The following is a 25,259-nucleotide window of genomic DNA, read 5'->3' as shown; positions in this document are numbered from 1 at the left end:
CTCAACCACTGCACCACCAGGGAAGCCCAAGATTTATGTGCCTTTGATTGATTTTTCCTTTACTCTGTGAATCCTTTATTATTTTCATCACTAAAATGGGCATATGTTACTTTAACTGCTATTTTAAGTAATTATATCAAAATATAATTCATGACATTAAAAATACTCCCTGTTTAACATGAGATAATTAATAAAACAGTTAATGAACTGTATGATTCTCAGTTCAGTTAATACCTACGTCTTCCATGAAAAAAAGTACTAAATAGCCAATGAAATATTCATAGTGATAATATCTATGCATGAATGCAGGTTATATTTTTTCTTTTAAAATTTTCTCATTTTCAAAACTTCCTACTTATTTTTTGAAATTAAATGTGCACTTAAATTATGAGAAAAATACCAAATATGCATTTAAAATTTGAAATTAGGAAATTAGTTGGTAATAAAAGACTACACACCTTATTTAGACCACAAACAGTTCCATCTTTTACCCACATGTTTCCGCTGTCTTTATCATCATATGCATATTCCAGTCCAACGCAGATGTGTCCATCTATATTGCTATACAAAACAGTGGCATTTGGAATATTAATTATAATTCCTTTATCATATGTACACAGTAATTTTCCACATCGCACATCCCTATAATTTAACAACAAATAAAAATCATTAGTTTTCAATACAGAGAAATATTAGAATATCATTTCTAAAGCAAACAGATTTAAATAAAGCACTAAGGGCTGCTAAAAGATGTATGCAATTAATTGTGCAACACCAAAAAATATGAGGGCCTTTCCTTCATTGTTAATAGTAACAACATCTTAGTAATTATGAACTACTTTCTATTTAGCCTTATCACTTTTTTGGTAACAATTCTTTATTCCTTTTTTGATTCTTAAACATGATTCCAAGCTTATTCTATTCTAAAAAATTAGTAAAATTTAAAAAATTACTGGTATGATTGGTTTTCCTTTTCTGTTTTTCAAACATAATAGGTACTCTCCACATCATGGTCCCAAACTGACAAGACACTGAGGCATACACTCAAGAAGCAGTACACGCAATAAATATTAACGCTGAACCACTAAGATACATCACAGTGATAGTGCATAAACCACAGAAAAAATCATGAAAGTAACCAGAAAATAAAAAAGCATTAACAACCAAAGAACAGTAATACAACTTAAGACTGACTTTCCAAGAGAAATAATGGAGATCAGATTATTGAATGACAGACTCAAAGGTGAGACAAAATATCTAGTGTCTTCCCATTTTGTAGGTAGAGAAAATATCTTTCAAAAGGAAATATGGCATTTTCAGACAATAATTAATAAAATTTATCAACAGACATCCCAGACTAAAGAAAATGTAAACTGAGTTCTTCCCATTGAAGGAAATTTATCTTAGATGTAACTTGTAGAAGTACAAAACACATATAGCTTTATCAGATTGAGGAAGTTTCTTTCTATTCCTAGTTAGATGAGAGTGTTTATCATGAGTCAGTTCTAGGATTTGTGATAAATCAGGCACAAAATAAATAGTGTAGTTAAATCTTAATGAGGGGGCTAGAAGAGAGAGAAGATATAGGTAAATTATCTCCCCCCAAATAAGTATAAAACTGTGCAAATTTGTCACAACAAACATTTCAGGGCTATGGAAACTGATCAAAAGCAAACAACAAATCGAGAAGCATTTATATAAAGTTGCCATAAAATCAGTAATAATAGTGAAAGGCTGTGGTCTTCTTGCCTGGGTCTGCTTCCATACACTCTTTCAGCTGTCGTTTTACCAGGGCAAGGCTGGCCATTAAAACCAATAAATTCAGTGCCAGAGGGATCATCCTTGATTTGGTGCAGAGAGCAAAAAGTCTCACCCAGCAGCATTTTGAGTAAAAGTAGCAATTGTAGTAGGGAATGAATGTAAAACCAGCAGCACTGTTAACCCAAGACTGAGGTCACAGTTGAGATTAGGGATGGAGTAGCTAGAAATTGGAGCCATGATCCTGGAGAGAGTGGTTCCATAAAGGCTGGCTGTCAGCTCTCCTTACATCACATCCCTAGCTGGCTGCGAGGCTCCATGTATGTGCAGGGAGACTTCACAAGTCTCTATTTGTTATAAAGCAGAAACTAACACACCATTGTAATGCAATTATACTCCAATAAAGGTGTTAAAATATAATAATTATAAAATCAAATAAAATAAAGGGGGGAAACACAGAAGCTTCTCAAAGGACACAGAGAAAACATTTCATAAAATCCAGCACTGAAGCATGATGAACTGTCTCATCCAGCTAGGAACAGACAGAAACTTCCCCAAATTGATAAAGCTGTATGTGTAACCTACTAGTAGTATCATGGATAAAGTAGAAAGATTGAATGCTATCACCCTACAATCAGGAACAAAACAAACATTTCTGCTTTTATCACTTTAATGCAATGAAGCAAAGATTTCTTAGGTATTGTATCAAAAGCAAGATCTGTAAAAAAAAATGAAGGGATAAGTTGGTCTTCATCAAAATTAAAATCTTTTGATCTTCAAAAAGTTGTCATTAAGAAAAGACAGACCTAGATAAAATATTTACAATTCATATATCTGATAAAGATTCTATTCTGATACGTAAAAGAATTTTCACAATTCAATAATGACAACAAAACCCAATTTAAACATGGGCTACAGATCTACCGAGACATTTTACCAAAGAAGATATACAAATGCCTTATAATCACATGAAAGGGTGGTAATTTCATAAATCGGTAGGTAAATGCAAATTAGAGCCAGAGTAAAATACCTTTTTAGAATGACACACAAATAAACAAGGAAACAAAAAGTCATGACAATATCAAATGTTGGTGATGTAGAGAAGGATGTAGAGAAGCTAGAACTCTGATACATATTTGCTGGAAATATAAAATGGTACAGTAACTGGAAAATATTTGGGAAGCTTCTTAAAATGTTGAACATATACTTGCCATGTGACCCAGCAATTCTAAATGTGCATCCAAGTGAAATTTTAAAATATGTGTCTACATAAAGACTTGCACCTTCACAGTTGTTATATCCCAAGAGAAACAAATGCATGGCTTTACAAAGCAAACAAACAAAATACCGCACAAGAATTCACAGCAGCATTGTTCTTGATTTTTTTTAATTGAAGTATAGTTGATTTACAATGTTGTGTTAATTACTGCTGTACAGCAAAGTGGTTCAGTTATACATATATATATTCAATATTCTTTTCTATTATGGTTTATCATAGGATACTGAATATAGTTCTCTGTGCTATACAGTAGGACCTTGTTGTTTATCCATTCTCTATATAATAGCTTACATCCACAGCAGCATTGTTCTTAATGGCCTTAAACTAGAAACATTCTACATGCCCATTAACTGGTACATAATTTTAAAATGTTTATATCCACACCATATAATATTACCCAGTAATAAGAAGCTACAAACTACCGATATAGGCTACAAAATGGATGAATCTCAAAAACATAAGTAAAAGAAACCAGACAAAAAGATTATATATTGTGTGATTTCTCTTATATAAAAATTCCAGAAAAGGTGAATCTATGGAAACAGAAAGTAGGTCACTGGTTGCTTGGGACTGGGATCAGGAGTAAGGATCGATTCCAAATGGGCACAAAGGAAAATTTAAAGTGATTCTGGATTCTAGTGATTTTTGCATTTCTATAAACTTATCACAAAGTAAATAAATTATCCCATTAAAATTGATTACTTTTTAATTGTTTTAAATATTACTAAAACTGTTAAAAATTATTTATGAGCTCCTACATAAAGTTTAGAAGTCATTTTTCCTGTCATTACAAGAAAATGCTGAGTAAACTGAAATCAGTGACTTTTCTTGGACCCATCAGAGAACTGAGGTTGCAGAGAAAACCACCTACATGGATCTGGAGAGCTAAGTATATGCAGAAACAACAAGTACAACACTTGCTATTTGCTGACCTGGAAAAGAAGCCACTGAATGACATAAGCCACTAATAATACAAACTATGGCAAATTGCTGGCAACTGAGTGTGGACTAAAATGAGAATGAGAAGCTCCTAGGGAGTATAGTCATATTTTCACCAGCCTTTTCTCCAGGAACCCTATCAGGTTCTCTTGGGGAGGATCTGAGATAGTTCTCCATATACACTTCCAGGGGAAGGAAAAGAGTGACCATTATCAAATTCCCAGACCCATCTCCCTAACAAAGGCTTAATCTCCAGGTAGAATGACTTCCATCCCACTCTTGCCAGCTCCACTCATCCTGTCTCACCTAAAAGAATAAGTATAGGCATGATCCATAACAGAAGGGGTTTAAGAATATAGGTTGAGAATGCTGCAGCTGTAGAGCAGGGACTAAAGGATGGGGGCATGGGATGGGACACTCTACACCTGGAGGAGGAACAAAAACACTTCTGAAAGCCACACCCCTAAGACACAGGCTCATTAAAAGAAAGGCTTACATGAAAACTAGAGAAGGCCCCTTCCCCATATCCTACAACCATACTGACAAGTCTCCAGCAGCAATAAAATTAGATTACAATGGAGAGAGCTACAAGACACAGGTTCCCTCTGAGGGATGGAATGAAGGGAAGCTCCAAACTTAAGAGGGGAGGAAGAATCTACCTCACTAGTGAAATTTGAAGATTCTGGTGCCTATAGCTACAACAAACATTAGACACAATCTATCTCCTAAAAATATTAACATGAATTCTCACATTAGAGACTTATTCACTTCAGTGTCTATTACCCTATATAATATGCCCAGCTTTCAACACAAAAAAGTACAAGTTATGTGAAAAGGCAAGAAAAAACAGTCTAAAGAGATAAAATAATCATCAGAATCAAATCAAATATAAAACAGATCTTGGGATTATTAGACATGAAATTTAAAATAACTGTGGTTAATATTTTAAAGGTTATAAAGGCAAAAGTTGACAACATGAAAGACCAGAAAGAAAATATCAACAGTGATATGAAAACTGTAAGAATAGACTATAAGAATAAAAAGGAAATAAAAGCAAAACAAAACAAAAAAAAAAACCCAACAAAAATAAAGAATGGCTTCCAAGGATTCATCAATAAAACTCAAAGCAGCAGAGGAAAAACTTAGAGAGCTCAATGATAGATCAATAGAAACTTCCCAAACTGAAGCACAATGATACAAAATAATGAAGAAAAAATAGAAAAATCCAAGAACTATGGGGCAATTTTTAAAAAGTGTAACATACTCATAATAAGAGTAACAGAAGGAGAAGAAAGAGAATAGGGTAGAAAAAATATTTGAAAAAATAATGAGCAAGATCTTTCCAAAATTATTACAGAAATGAAAACACAAATGCAAGAAACTCAGAAAACGCCAAGCAGTATAAATACCAAAATAAAAACCACCTACAAATATATCACATCCAAACTGAAGAAAACCAAAATCAATGCGAAAACCTTGCAAGCAACTAGGTTGGGACAAACCTTACTTACAGAGGAACAAAGATAAGAATTACAGCAGACTTTTCATTTAAAAATCATGCAATTAAGAACAGTGTGGAGGGAAGTTCTGAGTGTTGTAAGAAAAGAAAAATCTTTTCTCCAAAAAGAAAAAAAAAATCTTTCTTACAAAAAGAAAAAGAAGAATTCTCTGTCCAGTAAAATTATCTTTCAAAAATGAAGACTTTCTCAGACCAAAAAAAGTGATAGAATTCTCAAGTAATGCCAAAAAAAAGAAAAAAAGTTCTTCAGGCAGAAGATAAATTATTTGGGTCCGAAACTTTGACCTACATAAAAAAGGAAGAGCATCAGAAAATGAAAAAATTGTAAGCAAATGTGTTTATTCTTCTTATTCTTAACTGAACTAAAAGATAACTACTCAAAGCAATAATACAAAGAATGTATTGGATATTTATTGCATATGTATAAGTAGACAAGAAATGTCACAAGGGACTGGATGGAGGAATTGGGAAACTATTATAGTACACCTTTACTACACATGGAGTATATAATTACAGTATTTGAAAGTAAACAATTACTGTGTTATATACTGTTATTTGAAGATAGTAGATGAGTTCAAGTACATCAGTAATCACTTTTAATGGGAATGGTGTAAACAACCAATTAAAAGCCAGACATTGTCAGAGTGAATAATAAAAACATGGCCCATGATTTTAACATCTGAAAATCAATTAATGTAATACACTGTATCAATAGAATAATGGACAAAAACATAGATAGATTCATGTTAATTGATGTATGAAAAGCATTGAAAAAACACATCCACCATTCAAGATTAAAAACTCTCAGCCAAGTAGAAATACAGTGGAACTTTCCCAATCAGATAAAGGGCATCAACAAAAAACCTACAGCTAACAATAAACTTAATGGTTAAAGGCTAAACTTGTCTTCTAAAATTGGAATGAGCAAATCTTTTCTTTCTCCACTTATATTTCAACATTTTAAATAGATATGTATACAGTGTAATCAGGCAAGAAAAATTATACCCATTAGGAAAGAATAAATACTTCAGACTTCATTTGCAGATTACATGATCCTGGACATGGAAATACTATGAAACTCACAAACAAAAAGAGAGAGAGAGAGAGAGATTACGAAGGTCACATAATATAAAAGAGCAATATAAGATATGATTTGTATTGTTATTATTATTTTTAGATACCAGCAATGAACAATGAGAAAATGAAATTTAGAGAACCATTCTGTTCACAATAGTTTCAAAACTAAAATGTTTAGGAATATACTTAACAAAATAAATGCAACACTTGAACACTGAAAACTAAAACCTGGCTGAGAAAAATTAGAGAAGACTGAAATAAATCAAGACATTCTATATTTATCAATTGCCGACTCAATGTTGTCAAGATGGCAATTCAGCACACACACACACACACACACACACACACACACACACACCACAAATGAATCCATGAGGTCTGTGAACTTACCAGTGCCAATTTCCTGGTTTTGATATTTTACTATAGGTAAGATATATAAGTCATTTGAGGTGTTACCATTTGGGGAAAACAACTGGAGTATACAGGGGTTCTCTGGGATATTTTTGAAACTTCCCATGAATCTACAATTAGTTCAGAATAAAAATATACACAAGTAAAATTCAATGGTAGGATGGCTAAACCATTCCGAACAAAATGGAAAAAAAAAAGAACAGATTCATCATACAGGAAGATACACACATTAACAAAAAGGCTTGGAAAATACTCTAAATAATTATCAATTAGACAAATGCAAATTGAAACAAAAATAAGTTACAAGTAGAATGGCTAAAATAAAAAAGACTGACATTACCAAGTAGTAGCAAATTATGAAGAAAATAGAATTTTTAGACTCTGCTAGTGTGCATGTAAAATTGCACAGTCACTTTGGAAAACAGTTTGGTAGATTTTTTTAAATGTTATTATGAACTTATCATATGACTCAGCAATTATATTCCTATGTATCTATCTTTCCAACATAAGTGGAAATATATTTACTATAAAGATCTGACCTTGAAGGTTAGAGCATCTTTATTCATAATTGCCAAAACCAAAAAACAATGCACCAGATAACTGATCATCAATAAATGTATTAATTATATATATATATATATAATTTTAGTGATATTCAGAATTATTCAGTAATAAAAAATGAAATACTATTATAAGGGCAGCTTATTTTAATCACAAAAAATTATCCTGGGCATGTTAAGTGTGACACACACAAAAAGCATATTGTAGGATTCCACTTATACGAAGTTTTTGAACAGGATACATTTATCTATTATCATTGAGATAAGAACACAGGTTGTATGGGGCAGAGATTGGAGGAAACATTTCTGCATGATGGAACTATTAATCAAGTTGTGTACCTAAAGTATAATCAATTATTATAGTCTATGTAAATTTAAAAATCAAATAAAATCAAGCAAAATGAAGACAAAAGCCTCAACAGGAGTTTATATACACTCTATTATTAGTATTCTATGTTTATACTTGTACTTTAAACAAAACTTTATAAGTGTAAAGAAATAGTGTTTTTTTTGGGGGGGTGGTGAGATGAATCGGGAGATTGGGATTGACATATATATATGTATAAAATAGATAACCAATAAGAACATGCTGTATTAAAAAAATAAAATTCAAGAAAAAAAGAAATAGTGTTTTCAAATGTTTAACATGAAAGTTAAATTCTTTAAAAAGTCATATGAGGTAGGAAGGAAAAGTACTACTAATTTTGCTTCACATACAAGTAACTAGCATTAAAAACGGTAGTTTTATTTTGCAAGACACATGGATAATATGTTGTAGCAGAGAACCTAGAACTACATATATTTTAGTTAGAAAGAGAAGATTATAAGGCTCAGGGTCCAATTATTACCTGCACTAATCTCTGCAATACTCCTAGATTTTGTCTGTGAGGAAACACAATGACCATGGATAAAGATTTGTGCAGGAACTCTGAGCCATAAACAACATTATTATTCCTGTCATCCTGTTGTCTCCATTCCCCATACTTTGTTAGCTTCCGTTCCTATTTCAAGTAAATTTTTCACTGTGATTGAGTTATATAGTGTCTTCCTTAGCATCTCTGTGGATAAGGCCAGCCAATATCTTTTGGCCTTTACTTGGGAAGGAAGCCGATACATCTGGACAGTAATGCCCCAGGGTTTTACCAAAAGTCCCTCCTATTCCCAAACCTTAAAAGCAGATTTAGATGATATACAGTTATCTGGAGGCTCTACTTTATTACAATATGTAGATGACTTTCTTCTCTACTTGCTTTCTCAGGCCTCTTTACGAGACGACAGTATCCACCCGTTAAAACTTTTTGCCTTAAAGGGACACAGAGTCTCCAAGGAAATATTATGTTTTAAAAACAGAGATATAATACGTGGATATAGAAATAAATGTGATACATGTATGTTCTAGCTTTGTTGTCTGAGAAGACTTAGAGATAATGGAAAACAGCAGAAATAAGCACACCTGGTTCTCAGATGTTTACTAAATACTCTTCTCTACTAAAAGGAGTCTGGGCTACTTAGAGAAATAGCTGAATCCAGAACAAGGGTAGGAAAAATATAACAGGGGCCTAGAACATCTTTTTTTGTGCTGGAAAAATGTGTAAGTTTTTAAAGTGTCATACAGACTTTTGAAAAGAACATTGTGGCCAGCTAAAAGAAACTCTCACTAGCCAAAATTGAGACAATTTGAAAAAGTAAGTGTTAAAATAAATGATAGTAACATATTCTATACTATTGAGTCAAATAACAATTGCTGAGTCTGAACTGACCTAAATAAATACACAAACATAAATAAATAAAAAGAATACTTCTTTCTACAATACATTTCTAGCTTAAAGGGGGAGGCAATAATGGAGTTAGAAAATCATCAATGAACCTTAATACTCGTGGGTGAAAGTTCGAAGAAGAACAGAATATGTCCATGGTCTCAATATTAACTCTCCCCAGATTACACATTAAACACAAAGGAAAAGAGTAACTTTACAATAGAGACCTAAATAAAATTAACTTTACCAAATAATTTAACTTAAAATATCCAACATTGAGAGAAAATGGCATGTACCTTTTAAAAATTGCACTTGACGGTACAACACCACTTCAGTGGCAAGCTTGCCAAAATTTATGACATGAATCTAATGATGAAAAATATCAAACAAACCTAATTTGAGTAAAATATCACAAAATAATTGGCCTGTAGTACTTAAAAAAAAAAAAAAACCAGGAAAAGAAATGGAAACAAAAAGAATGCTCTAGATTAAAGTTTAACAAACTCGTGACTCTGGATTTGCTCCTGAACAAGACAAAAGACCTATAAATACTTGATTGAGATAATGAATGAAGTTTTATTGAGAACTGTGGTTGACAGCTACAATAGAGCCATTAAAAAAAAAACACGTTTGTTCTCAAGAAAACACAATGATTTATTTAAGGATAATGAAACATAGTAACCAATTTACATTCAAATGGTTTGGGAAAATCCTTTTGAAGGGAGGAAAGGAGAGGAGAGTTAGAAAAACAGAAGGATAAAGCAAATGGGCAAAACGTAAACCACTGAGTAAAGGCTATATGGGAAGTCTTTTTGCTCTTCATGCAAACAAGAAATTTTTTTACAGAATTTTTATTTTTGCTATCAAACCAAGTTTGAAATAGTATCAAAGTAAAATATTACAGTAACAGTAGCATTCTGCTTCTAGTATATATAATAATCATAGTAGTTAACAATTAACCCTCATATGTGTCAGTCCCATTCTAAGTGCTTTTCATAGAGTATCTAAATTCCACACTGGCACAAGCCCAATGATGTTAGTGAAATTGATATGCATATTTTACATATCAGAAAAGTGAGGCACATGTCCGAAGTCACACAAGTAGGTAAGTATTGGGATTAGTATTTGAAACCAAGATGTCTGCTTGTAGAGTATATGTTCTTAAACACATTGCTTTACTTCCTGGATAGTAAAAATTCATGCATTTTTATTAGATCACTATAAAGGATGATCATCCTTTGTAAAATTAAAGTGACAGCATGCAAAATAAAACTGATCAATCCTTCTAACTAATGGGTAATTAATGTACCTATATGTAAATTAAATGCTCTGTGGGATGGCACTAGGGATAGTTTGGATGTGTGAGATAAGTACAGACATTCTGTACTTGAGACATTTATAATTTGATTAAATATAGTCTTACTTCATGATCAAGTGACATTTCACTTACATGTGAAGTAAATTATCTCACGGTATTTTTAAATGTAAAGAAATAAATAAAGGTTCTCAGATAGATTTCCTAGAACATACTTAGGATTACACTGTGTGTACCCTGAAGCAGTTGAGCCACAGTTCCCAGATGGATCAGTCTTAGAATTAAGTTGATCAAAACACTCTTGAGTACCAAAACCTGAACCTGAAAAATAAAAATTTGTGGTTAGTCATATTGAACTTACATTAATTTAAAATAATTAATGAGTACACTTAAAATTCTGAGATTGTTTACAATATTGCACAAAATAAGAGCATAATACAAAATTGAAAATAAAACCTAGTTTTAAAATCACAAAAAAACTACTTCAATGAAATATTTAAATATTGAAAGCATCTTGTCTACTATCCAAACAGATACCTTAGGATTAACTACAGTATGCAGTTTATCTTCTAATTTTTAGTAAGTCTAGAAATATATAAGTATATAAGAAACTTTTTTTAAACAAATAATTGTCTTATTGGTCAATAGTGTTTTCATATAAATGTGTTTTCAAGACAAATCATTAAAATAATATCTTATTTTTTTATCCTAATTTCCCCAGACCAAAAATTCTTGGAGTCACAACTGATTTATTTTCATATTTACTATTCAATCCACACACATTATGTGTTTAATTCTCATAAGATTCAGCCTACATAAAGAGCAGTTTATTTATCATGTCTCAATTTATTCTACTCTAATGGGAGAACTGAGCCAAAAACTTTTGATAGGGAGATTTAACTGTGAAGAAAAATGACACAACATAAGAGGAGCCCCTGTGGACCCATCAGGATCCCAGTTGAAAGTCTTAGAGGCAGTAGTAAACTGAATAAGCAGTTGATTTTCATCCCAGAGGTCATTTGGAAACATAGCTATGTGTGAGAAATCAAAATGATAAGCTTAGCTAGGGAAGCAGGCCATTGGACATAAATAAGGCCAAAGTTGGAGGATCTTTTACGACTATAGCGATAAAATTAGAGACTCAGGGGGCCTCAACATATAGTATAGTCCCCTCTTAAGACATTTTCCTGCTTCTAAACATGTGAAGAGAAGGAGATTAAAATATAAAGAGGTGACTTCCAGAAAGCAGAGCATATTTTTCTGCAGTTTCTGCATTGTGATTACATACCTGCCAGGGGAAGGAGTCTCAGTAAATATACGATCTCTCAGTTGAAAGCCCTGGAGAGTTATGCCCTAGAAACAAGAGTGAACTAGATATAGACTGAACCTAATCAAAACTCTAACTAAACGTTAACAATTATTGGTTTCTGATTTAATTAAAGTGATTAGTCTCTTACTTCATATACTTAACAGAAGAAAAAGATGGATGTATCTATATAAGATGCAGTGTCTATATGAGAGAAGCATTTAGAATGAAGACACAGTTTCTGTAAGTCAAAAATTGAAGACGAAGACAGTGAAAAAATTTTAACTAGGAATATGTCTTTATGCAAAATATTCAAGAAAAGATATAAAATAGAGACATCTACATATAATTGAGTAGGAGAACTGTGGTACATATATACTAAAATTAATTACAAAGGATATAAATCTTCAAGAAGGCAATGTATCCAAAATAAATAAATTGAAATAATTATGGAGAGACAGTTAAATATAAACATAAATTGAAAGTTAAAAATCTGTATAATAATACAGTATTTACACCACAGTTCCAAGACACTCAGGAACACTAAGCAGAATTACATGCACACACATCCACACAAACACACATTCAAACATATAGTATGAAGACTGCTAAAAACCAAAGACCAAAAAAAATCTTCATGGCTCAAAGAGAAAAGAGACACAATATGACCGATTTTTCTTCAGAAATATGAAAGCCATATGACAACGGAGTAACCTCTTTAAAATGCTGATGGAAATAGAGGTTCCAATTCAAGATGGCAAAGTAGAAAGATCCCGAACTCACAACTTCCCACAAATACACCAAATCTACAGCTACATATGGAACAATTTCCAGTGAAGAAAACCTAAAAACTGGTGGAGTGACCACTTCACACTGAGCAAACAAAAGGAAAGCCACACTGAAGCAGGTAGGCAAGGCTGAGACACCATCTTGCTGTAAACCCGCCCTGGCAATGGCAACCCACAGTTGGGAGGGAACTCAAAACGTGTTGCTCCTCCCTGAGGGGTGAAGTGTTTGCATCTCACATCAGGCACCACAACTTTTAAGACCTGCACCGGAAAGATGAGCCCCTAAAGCATCCAGCTTTGATAACCAACAGGCACTCATGTCCACAAGACCCACAAGGCTATAGAGAACTGTGAAATGGTTCTGATGTGTGGTTTATGCTCAAGGGTCCTACAATACTATAACTACAGGAGAAAGAGTTCTTAACTGGCTACCACACCCAGGGCACAGCAAGAGGTAGCGGTCAGAGGAGCCCAGTCTTTCTGTGTAAGAGGCCTGTCAGCTTATCTTAGTAGCTGTGGCCTGAGGGGCAGGCTTCTAATGAAACCCATGTCTGAGGACCTGCCCTAACCCTTCACAGAGACTTTGGTGGGTGAGTGCTAACTTCATGTTCTCACCCTGCCACACTCCAGAGTGCCAGTATTTCCCAGAGGGGAGCCTTTACATGCATCTTGTGCTCTGGTTTTTATGTGTGCTGCTTCCCAGGGACACCCCTAGATCACCTGGCTCTAATGGCCAGGGGGGTTTGCATTCCTGGGTCCCCTGGGCTGCTAACTATTAGAAGTTTTTAGCCCCAGGTCACAGCACAGACAGCAGGCTAAAATGCAGGATTAGTCTTGCTGTGAGAGAGACCTCTTTGCTTGTCCTGAAGCTCTGGCCTGAGGGGATGGCGTCTGATCTGGGTATATAAAGCTAAAATAAACAGGGTACGGGGGAAGATTCTGTTTCTCTGGTGGAATCCCGGTTGATACGGTTGTTAAGACAGAGGGCTCAGTGCTGTATTAATTTGGAGATATTTTCATCTTTCCTCAGTGGTATGGTAGCCAAAAGCCAGCAGCCTTACAGCTAATGAAGAGGTCTGACCTATTTTGAGCTTTGTTAAAAGCACCAGAGCACAGTCTGAAATTTTTCCAAACTTTCACTTACCTAGAAAATCTCTGTTCCCAGGGTGATTTTGTTATTTGGTTTGAGTTAGAGCTCAGCTCAGTGGGAAAAGGAGCCTTACACTCAGGGAATTACTGAAATAATAGCAATATGACAGCAACATTACAGCAGTTGAGGCAAACAAGAGCCTGCTGGGAATTTAAAAGGAAACCTTGGAGAACTAGATGATCATAAGGAATGTTGAAAAGCTTAACACATTAACTGGATCTAAAAAGATGTACACATGCCAAGAACAATCCTGAGGAAGAGAGGTCCCCAGTCACTCTTCTCTGGATTATATTTAGGTCCTGAACAAGCAAGAAGTGAAAGCTATGGTGGTTTTGCAAACTGCCTGAAGGTTGAAGCTTGAAGCTATCCTTGGCATAGGGTAGAAAATAAAGAGTCAAGGCATTGAAGGGTATCTGATGGGTTATTGGCTTGGCACTAAATTGTACTAATTTGGAGTTATCCCTAGGAAGCCTGGCTTAAAGATAAAAACAAGAACTTGGGAGAGAAAAAAAAAAAAAAAGCTATCAAAGAAATCAGTGGATGCACACAGCAAGGAATACAGAACCTGAAAAATTAGTCCAAGAAAGTCACTAAACAAATAAGCAGTATGACAAACAACAACAACAACAAACCTTAGAGAAATCTGAATCAAAATTGTTAAAATATATTGTCTAAAATTTCTAGTTTTTAAAAAAATTTACACTATATGCAAAAAAATGAACTTATGCTACACACCCAGAAAAAAAAAAAGCAACAGAAAATGTCCTCAGAGAGCCCCAATTTTGAATCCAGTAGACAAAGACTTAAATTAGCTATTACAAATATGTTCAAGTTACAAATATGTTCAAGTCACTAGGGGAACCCATCTCTTAAAAACTAAATGGGAAATACTAATATAGACTTTTAAATAAAAAAGGGAACCAAATATAAATTCTGAAGTTGAAAACTGTATTAACTAAAATGAAAAACATCACCAGAGAAATTTAAAAATCAATAGATTTAATCTGGCAGGTTTTATTGACCTGAAGATAGGTCAATGGAGATTATCTAGTATGAGGAAAGAAAGAAAATCAAATGATGAAATAGTTTCATGGACCAGTGGGACAACATCAAGCATATGAAATATTGGCATATAAAGATTCCAAAACTGAGGAAAAAACAGAAAAGGGCAGTGAAGTATTTTAAGAAATAATGACTGAAAGCTTTTCAAATTTAATGTATACCTATATCTATATTTTTACAAGAAGATTTCTTTAAAAACTCCACATGGAATAATCTTAAAGAGATCCACAGATCATGGTCAAATTGATTCCACTCTTCATTAAAGACTAGGAGGCCAGGTGACAGTTGGCTGATATCTATAGAGCTTTGAAAGGAAAAGACTAAGAATTCTATATTTGGCTAAACTCTCCTCAAAAAATTAAGGGAGAAATGATAGCATTCCAAGATAAACACAGTCAGAGCGAACTCATCTTTAGCAAACTTTTCCAGCAAGACCTACTAAAGTGCATCCTTAAGGCTGAAATCAAAGGACACTAGGATGTAACCAGGATCTACAACAAGTAACACAATGCTAATATAGTAAACTATCAAATAAAGTAAAAGAAAATATAATAGTATAAACATATCTATTGTTTGGACTCTCTTCTATAGAATTTAAAAGATAATTGCATAAAAACAATTATTATAAAACTTTTTCATTAGGCTTACATAAAGATGTAAGATGTTTGACAGAAATAGAACAAGGGATGGGAAAACAGAGGTATATATATGCTTTTTGTTTACTTTTGATATGAAGTTAATATTAATTGAATGTCTTAAGATAGTAATTGTAACACCCAGGCAAACCACTCAGAAATAACTAAATATATATAGTAAAAGAGAACACAAAGAGATTAAACTATTACTAGAAAATATCTATTCAATACAAATGAAGAGGTTATTGAGGAATAGAGGGTAAAGTATAAAATATATTGAAAACACATAGCAAAATAGCAGATGGAAATACTACCTTACTTACATGAATAGATTAAACACTTCAATCAAAAAGAAGAGATTGACAGAATGTATTATAAGACATGATCCAACTATATGATGGTTGGAACAGTTAGGCAGATTGGGCAAGGCAGTGACCACCTAAGTCCAATCAGGCAATTATACGGGCCAAGGCTGATGTACAGTTTTATTCTGGATTCACCTCGTTATCTTGGGTGTGACCCTTGTACTCTACTAACTGAGAGCCTTGCAAACATTTATCTTCTCTTCACTGAAAGTTTGCCAGGGATAAATATATGCCCTTTAGTCTCAGCATAGCTTCCTAGCCTACCAACACAGGCACTTCAAAATGTAGCAAAAAGCTCTGGAGGAAGACTAAGATTTTTTTTAAAGGCAAAATTCCTCTACCATTTGGTCTTTGATCATCTTGTGACTGCAAGAAAATTCGTAATGCCTTAAAAAAATTTTTTTTAATCTATGAAATTGACCAAGTTTCTGATCTGCTTTTAAGTTCCAAAGATGCGGATACCTCATGGAAAAATAGCCTATGGTTTTGACAGCCCCTCCCCTTCAATTCCAACTGCTAAATCTAAGCCAAGCTTGATCTTCAACTTTCAGAGTCTGCATATGTCCCTAGGAACATAAATGGCTGTCAGTTGTTCCCTAAGATAGGCAAAGTTTCTCTCCTGCAGAGATTTAAATTAGTTGTCTTTGGTTTCACTGTACTCTAAAGCCTTTAAAAATATCATCAATGCAATACGCCTTGATTTTTCTAGTCATTTTCTTGTAGTTGCGTCGTCACTTCTTGCTACATCCTTTCCCTAAATTGAATATTTAACACAGGTTTTATATTTAATGTAATTGCTAAATATGTAAATATCAATACATATTACTATTTATTTTCATATCCTTTGTTCTTTTATTTACTCTGTTCTTGCCTTCTTTTGGGTTAATCAAATATGTTAATTGCTTTTGTTTTTCTCCCCTTTATTAGTTTTTAGTTTCTAATTATTATATTCTTCTTCTTCTATTTATCTTAGATTATAAAACAAACACTTGACTTACACCGATCCTTAATTTCTCTGAGTGCTGTCTTTTATTGGAATGATTGAGTTTTGTTCAGTTTTTTTTTTTCCTGGTGATACTATCTTTTTCTATTTTTATACCTCTAGAGGTTAATATATTTTTGACATATTAATAGCTTCATTTCATAATATCCTTTGTCTTTTCTAATATATATAAAGATATGTATGTTAGTCAGTTTCCAGAAAAATACATATACAGAAAATCAAATTATGATAAATACCTTCACCAAATATTTCCGAACATTGTTTTATCCCATTCATACATTTTCCGTTCACACAGACCCATTGATTCTCTGCACATGGATGCCCATCCTGAACATAAAGGTCTTCTTGACATGCTGCAGATGTACCATTGCAATATTCAGAGAGATCACATTCATCAGTGGAAACCCTACACACTTGTCCTTTTGCTATAAACTGGTGGGATGAAGGAAATGATATTGAGTAAAGCAGAATGTGCACATTTAAATATTATAAAAAATGATAACATTACTAATGTAGGTAATACAAAATTTTTAAAAGGCTCTTACAGCACAAGCATCACAGCACGGTCCAGTAGCACAAGCTGACCCAACATTGAGTCTACATGTGGCTTGGTTACAGCATGAGTCTGGCAGAGCTGCACAAGCCTGAAAGGCAAATCAAATGCTCTGAAGTATGTTTCAACTTTTATTTACATTAAATAGATATTTTAATGAGGACAACATATTATGTAACATAGACTGATGCTTAACTTAAATGTTGGCAAAAAGAAAAAAATAAAACCACTTATTCATTCATTTATTTAACATTTATTGGTCACCTAATGTGCTAAACCCAGTGCTCTTTATATCAGTAGGTTTGACTATATTCGTAGTAGGATTTTCTGAAGTCCCGGAGTCCACCAAAGCCAAGACATCGATAACCATAAGTTTATTTGCAGGGCTCTGGGGGAGGGAGAAACTGGAAGATTGGGATTGACACATGCACACTACTATCTATAAAATAGATAACTAATAAAGACCCTCTATACCCACTTTGCTAAGAGTTTTTATCATGAATCGATATTGAATTTTATCAAATGCATTTTCTGCATCTATTGAGATGATCGTATGATTTTTGTCTTTTCTTTTGTTGATGTGGTGTATCACATTAATTGATTTGCGTATGTTGAACCATCCTTGTGAACCTGGGATGAATCCAATTTGGTCGTGGTGTATGCTCTCTTTTATGTGTTGTTGGATTTGGTTTGCTAGTATTTTGTTGAGAATTTTTGCATTTATATTCATCAAAGATATTGGTCTGTAATTTTCTTGTATAAGTATAAACCTAGGTCAACTCACCTATAGCAGAGGACCGTACCGGTCTGCGGCCTGTTAGGAACCGGGCCACACAGCAAGAAGTGAGCGATGGGTGAGCGAGCAAAGCTTCATCTGCCGCTCCCCATCACTCCCCATCACTTGCATTACCACCTGAACCAACCCCCGCCCCCTTCCGTGGAAAAATTGTCTTCCACGAAACCATCCCTGGTGCCAAAAATGTTGGGGACCGCTGAGCTATAGGGTTAAGACCTTGAAAATCACCAGTATGAATAATCTACAAACTGCTGAATTCATATACCAATATTTAAGTGTACTCATTAATATAATCCCAACATACATCCTTAAGGTCTTTGTTGAAAAGGAAGTTTGATAAATTAGGTAAAATGGCAGTGTGACAGTATAAAAATTAACTAATAATTTTTGATGTAATTCTGGTGTGTCATCTTCCAAATTAGTACCAACCTCCTGATTCCCACAGTCACATTGTTCTCCTTCTTCGACTTTCCCGTTACCGCAAACTGCCACTTTGTATGTTGGATCGAAACGTGGCTGGTTTTGAAGACACTGGGACTTTGACTTTGAAATAAAATGCTCAAAATCTTCCATGCTGCAGTTACTAAAGATCTTCACACCACTGGAATGACTAAAAATACATCAAACATCAGATTTTTATGTAACCGTAGCTTCCATAAATTGACTAGCCTCAGAAGAAAAGTCTATAATCTAATGATAAATACAGTTAATATAAAATTACTAAATTTTAAGGCAATAGACTCAAATTCTAGTCATGTGGATTATTATAGGAAAATGTTTTTCGCATGAGGACCGTGAAAAACATTAGAGATTTTTGGACAAACTACCAATTTTGATGTTTTTTTTTGTGGTTGCATCCAGTTTGAATATACTCTTTAATTATATTAACCATAAATAATAGATTTATTATTACATTGCCAACAATTCAGATGATTTCTATCTAAATACCAGAAAACAAAAGGAGAAAAATTGATAGAACTTTAATATTATTGAGAACTAGGCAATGCAAGATGTTTACTCTGTGTGAACTTGTTTATAGAGGGGTACACTTTCTGATAATTACATTGATGTTGTCATTAGGAAGAGCTTATCAATCATAATTATATCCAATTGGATAATTTATTTGCAGCTTGAATCCTTGCAAAGATTTGCTGGATGTTCTCATTCTCTATTCTCCCATTTTTCCTTGATAATAGAGCCTCTGATACATGACTTCCTTGTATAATACTTACATTTAGCTTTTGTAAAGCTAGGAGCAGACCACTGGCCTTAAATGAAACCATAATAAGTTATATGAAGTAATGTTTACAGCTGTGCTTTCATCTGCCCTTTTATTCTATTGGCAAGAGGCCCCAGTTTCTGGCCATATGGACCTCTATATAAATTTACTCAACTGTCCTCACGATACGGCACCTAGGTTCAACCTGGGCACCTGATCAAAGAGAGAGTACAGAGAAATTTGCAAACTCTTTAATTATCTATTCTTGAAAGTCACACACCTTCAATTTAACCATGGTCTATTTGATGAAATCAAGTCACCAAATCCAACCCATACTCAATAGGAGGGAAATTAAACTCTACCTCTTGAAGGGAGAAGTAGCAACAATTTGTGGATGTATTTGAAAACTACCATTCTCTTTTACTTTCATATTACTTAAAATTAAAAAAAAAAAAAGCTATACTCTGTTCTATCTCAATGTATTTTATTAAACATTTTTTTCTTTAGTCATTGTTTCCAAAGCTCAGATATATTGCTACCTTCGAATGAGCCAAAAAAGCACAGTTTCATAATGACAACTTCTTTATCTAAAGAAATAAAGTTCCTAATTAAAATATTAAAATGTCAAAGAAAGCTGAAATTCGGAAACATATCAAGTAGCATGTCTGACTCGCTGGATACATAAACTGAATAAACCATGGACTACTGATTGTGAGCCCTCAGAAAAATGACAGTCTTTTGTAAAAAAAAAAATCAGTGTCGGGGCTTCCCTGGTGGCGCAGTCGTTGGGAGTCCGCCTGCCGATGCAGGGGACACGGGTTCGTGCCCCGGTCCGGGAGGATCCCACATGCCGCGGAGCGGCTGGGCCCGTGAGCCATGGCCGCTGAGCCTGCGCGTCCGGAGCCTGTGCTCCGCAACGAAAAAAAAAAATCAGTGTGGGCCATGTATTTTCTATGGATTACAGAAACAAAATAACATGTTAAACTCCTTAAGTACTGCTATTTAATAAGCCAAAATTTAAGGTTAGATTGAGGACAGCTGCCTCAGAAAGGCATATGTCCTATTCGGACTCTGTTCTGTGCAAAATCACTGACTGTGATAGTGTCAAAAGGCATTAAAGATGAATAATTCTAGAAGATGTTTCCCACCAGTTTAAAGACTAGCAATGAATCCTTTTCAAATATGCCCTCTTTATTCAGATTTTCCTTTAAATAGTAGATTTTCACATCATTTTTTTGCCATTCAATGATGAATAAAATGTCTGTGTTGTCCAAAATTTTAGAATCATGCAATGCTATTCAAATGATGCAATGCATTTAAAGATATGATTAATAAGCATTTTTTGCAAGATTGTAATTTGTCAAACTAAGCTTTTTAAAAAAGCATTTCCACAGATGAATGGTTTCTATATGTGTATTAATAATTTCACCAATTTTATACAGGCCATAATTTTATACTTTTAAGTGGAATTTCTATTTTTTTCATATCTACACAAGAATCAAAGTTATGTTAAAAAATTAATGAAAAAAATTTCAACACTCATTAAGATTGTAGGTTAAGTTTTTTGGTTGATTAAGGTGCTTTGGGGAAAAATTGGAAAGTGATAAAAAGGCAAAATATTAGAGATAATATAAAAGAAATTAAATGTACTGTTAAATAAAATTAAATAAAATGTACTGTTGGGTTACAGTTAAAAAAAAATAAAGTAAATAAAAAGTATAAGAGACTGGGTCCAGTCACTGACTAGATGATGGTTTCCGTAAATCTCCTGACTATTAGGTTCTAATTCTGTAAAATATCATAGCATATTCTAAATACTGAGGATAATAGCAAAAACTTCAGTAGGCCTTTGAGGCATGATAACTACTGCAAAAGACCTCCTCTAATAAATCATTCTTGTATAACGAACACAAGCACATATTTGGCTTATCAAATCATGTATTAAATTATAAAATCATGCAAGTAACATAGTGATAAATGTAGAGGTAGGTCACATGAGAAAGCAAGTGTGACATTAGATTACAAGAAATATTGAGATATGCAGCAGGGGCACTGAAATACATATTTTGATCTGGGGTCATTGACCACAGTTTATATTCGACCATTAATAATTATTTTAATAGCATAGACTTTCATAAACAAAATACACCAAACTTATTTTCATATAAACTATATATGTAAAGCATATAAAAGCAAAGCATATTACATTGCTTCTGGGTTCATTACGCAGACAGCTCCTGGGCAATGGCATTTGTTGATGTCATCATAAGTTATTCCCATACTAAGGCTCAGTAACTGAGCTATAATAACTGCAAGTGATTCCAGACTTATGGTTCTGGGGTGCTGGGAAAAAAAACCGTACATGTATACATTCACATTTTAGGAGATAATTTATTTACCTGGAGTATAATGTAATTATTAAAAATAGTCACATGATAAAATAGAATAGAGACATCAAATATGTTAATCACAGAAGTGCCATCCATGTTGGCCTAATATGTTACAGGTATCATTATCAATATAAGGAAAATATGAAAAGTGAAGTGTGAAATTTTACAAAAATGTAAATGTATGGTTCATTTGGTGGCATCAGGCCAAGAACATATTTGTCCCAATAACTTGTTAATCATATATAACAATAGCTATAACCATGTTTGTACTCATAAAAGAAAGTCTTTAAAGACACACACATATACACACACAGTATCAATTATAAATGAACAGTTTGTGCTCATTTATAATGTAATTATAGGAGATAATATTTTATATGCTGTTTCATGCATTTAAAATAAAACATAAATTAGCTCATTGAATTAATTTATATTATGGTAATAATGACTGAAGATAAGAATGCTGACTCTCCATTTTCAAAACTAAATCCTTTTATAACTTTTTAACAAATGTCAGATGCTTATTATAGCACACTTAGACCATACTAAACATACAATTTTTAAGAAAAATCCACAAATCACAATATCCCTTCAAATATATCTAATAACATTGATGACTATACTTCAAGATAGGTTCCTAGGGATATATTTTGGTATCTTCTGTTTGCCTCTCTCAATCAACTTTCCATTACTTTCCACCCTACTCTCCAGCTCAGAAGGACTATACCAATGGATTATGTCAAAGGGTTCCTTTGCCCTCTGCTCTTACCTGGATTTGGTCTAATGGGGAGGAAAGGGTAAGAAGAGAGCAGGGTGTTTATTACCATCACTTCCAGGGTACCTATGACTGTCTGAACCCTTGAGTAGAGGTTTCTACCTTCCATGTATAACCCTAATAAGCTGACATTGTCCTTTCCTTCAAGCCCGGGTGAAAATTACATTTCTTTATTACTAGCCCTGAGGTAATGCGAAGTCCCTACATCTTGCGTACACATTGATAAATGGTCCCTTTATCAAAATGACACAGGTGAATGTACCATCCATTTTCAGAGAGAGAGGGGTGGAGGAGAGAAGGGGAGAGAGGGAGGGAGGAGGGAGGGAGGGAAAAGAACAAAAAGAAGAGAAGGAGGAGGGGGAGGGGGCAAGGGGAGGTAGATGAAGAGGGGGAGGTAGATGAAGAGGAGGAGGAATGCTTGATTCTATGGGGAAGAAAATGATGGATTCTGATAAATTTCAAACATTTAAATAATAGGATATTATAAATAATAATGTAACAAATAAGAGAATATTATGTTATCAGTGTAGTTATTCAGCTTTTCTTGTCTTCAGGATATTGTAGAAAAGGCCTGGCAATCATTCAATCAATGTATCTTTACAATTGCTTCATTTTCTCCATCTCTCCTGTTCCTTATCATCACTCATAGAGCAGTAAGAGGGAAATAACAACATCCAAAAAATGTCATCTTATTTGTATAAAATCCCAATATGCAGCTGCTCTTTTATTCTTTATCTTCTGATTAGTGCATATGTTCTGGTCTCTCCTTTCCTTGTATCATAGGATCAAAGACATGGTTTTGTATTTGAGGTGGAATTTCTTTACATTCCCTTTCTGACACTCTTACTTCTATTAGTCAGCTTGGGCTGCCCTCAAACAATATCACAGAGAACATTGCTCAAGGTGCCAGCAGGGTCAGTTTCTGGTGAGGTCTGTCTCCCAGGCTTCTGGAGGGCTGCCTTTGCCCTGCATCCTCAGTGGTCTTTCCTCTTTGTGTGCTGGCTCCTCCTCTTCCCACAAAGACATCAATCCTATTGGATTAGGGGCCCAGGCTTATGACCTGCTTTAATCTTAATGACTCCCTTAAAGGCCCCTTCTCCAAATACAGCCACACTGGGGGTTAGGGCTTCAGTATATGAATTTTAGGCGGACACAACTTAGTCCATAACAGACTAGTGCGAAAACCTTGAAAAATGTATGGACTGGAGTATGAGAATTTGCTAAAAGTTATGTTTATGACTACTTCTGTTATGAAAATAACATAAGGGAAAAAGTAAAATTATATTTAGCATTGGATTTTTAAAAATATTTTTAGAAAAAATTTACAACTAAGCAGACTAGTTTCTTTTGGTGAATAATGCCTGCTTAGGACAACAGTTGTCAAATAACAAGAACGGCACCTAGTGTTTGTTATGGCTTCTTATGTGCCATTCACTAGGCTGAGAAATTTCCTGACAAGTAAGTATTGAGACTTCCTTTATTGTGTACCATGTGGTCATTTTCTATAAATGTGTCTGCCATGTATGTATGTATGCCATGATTATGCTTGAGCATAATCACTGATGTTTCCATGCCATTCATGGCATGTATCCAGTAAGTCAGCAAGCCTTGTATGTTCTGCTTTCATGATATATACCAGATAAAGGCTACTTCTCGCATATCCAAGAATAAAACACCAGTTAATACCATTAATCTGCAATTGTCTCCTATATAGTCTCCTTTTTGTGGATCCTCACCCCTCTACGATCACTTTTCCATAAGGTAACCAGAGAAATATTTCTCTCTGGCTTCAAAACTTCCAGTGCCTTTTCATTGCAAAGAGGATAAAATCCAAAACGATTTACCAAGATCCATAAGGCTGTATATGATTAGTCTGTTGCTTACTTCGACAATCAATATTTTCAAACCATCTTGTTCTTGATATTCATTTCCATCTGAAAGCCTTGAATTTAATGATCATTTTCATGGGTTCTGATTTCCTAGGTCTTGCAATGACTGCCTTTGTCTCATTATTCATTCCTCTTCTTAAAAACCTTCTCCTCGAAGTTTTTCTCTGATCACCCCAGCTAAAATAGCTTACTCCACATCCCATCAATTTTTATCATATTATCCTAATGTATCTTCTTATTAGGAAATGCAAATATAAGATTGAAATAATTGGTTCCCTCAAAATTGTGTAGAATGTGTTCCTAAAAGCATTGTTTTTCCCCTTGTGAGATTTTTAATAGCTTGGTGTTATTCTGAATTTCTAGTTCTTCTTGTGTAACTTTTAGTAAATTATGGGCTCCTATTAACAATGTACTATTTGTCTAAGTTTTCAAATTTATTTAAGTTATAAATTGTTCTATTATCTCTTAAATGTTATTTATATCTGTAGTAGTTCTCCATTATTTTTGTAATTTTATTTATATATTCCTACTCTGTCTTATAAAAATAGATTTGCCAGAAATATTTTTCTTCTTAATTTTTTAAAGGCCTAATATCTTTTTTGAATATCTCTGTCCTACTGATCATCTGTCTTTCATTGATTTCTTTTATCTTCACTATTACCTGTGTTCAACATGTTTTAGGGCAATGTTGTTTCTATCTTTCCGCATATTTT

General features: G+C 33.8%; 1 protein-coding gene across 1 annotated transcript in view; it reads right to left on the bottom strand.

The window, feature by feature from the left end:
- Positions 1–25,259, bottom strand: part of ADAM2 (ADAM metallopeptidase domain 2) — a 70,965-nt gene that overhangs the window by 10,016 nt on the left and 35,690 nt on the right. Inside the window, exons 11-16 of the mRNA XM_028481664.1 lie at positions 21,699–21,835; positions 18,703–18,883; positions 17,470–17,568; positions 17,161–17,356; positions 10,831–10,936; positions 459–642 (exon numbers count right to left, since the gene is read on the bottom strand). Of these exons, the coding sequence (XP_028337465.1) occupies positions 459–642; positions 10,831–10,936; positions 17,161–17,356; positions 17,470–17,568; positions 18,703–18,883; positions 21,699–21,835 (903 nt within the window). The remainder of the gene's footprint in view (positions 1–458; positions 643–10,830; positions 10,937–17,160; positions 17,357–17,469; positions 17,569–18,702; positions 18,884–21,698; positions 21,836–25,259) is intronic.

This window comes from Physeter macrocephalus, chromosome 20, assembly GCF_002837175.3.
Source record: "Physeter macrocephalus isolate SW-GA chromosome 20, ASM283717v5, whole genome shotgun sequence".
NCBI lineage: Eukaryota > Metazoa > Chordata > Mammalia > Artiodactyla > Physeteridae > Physeter > Physeter macrocephalus.
The sequence above is the reverse complement of the archived record's forward strand: the minus strand, read 5'-3'. Positions and strand labels throughout refer to the sequence as shown.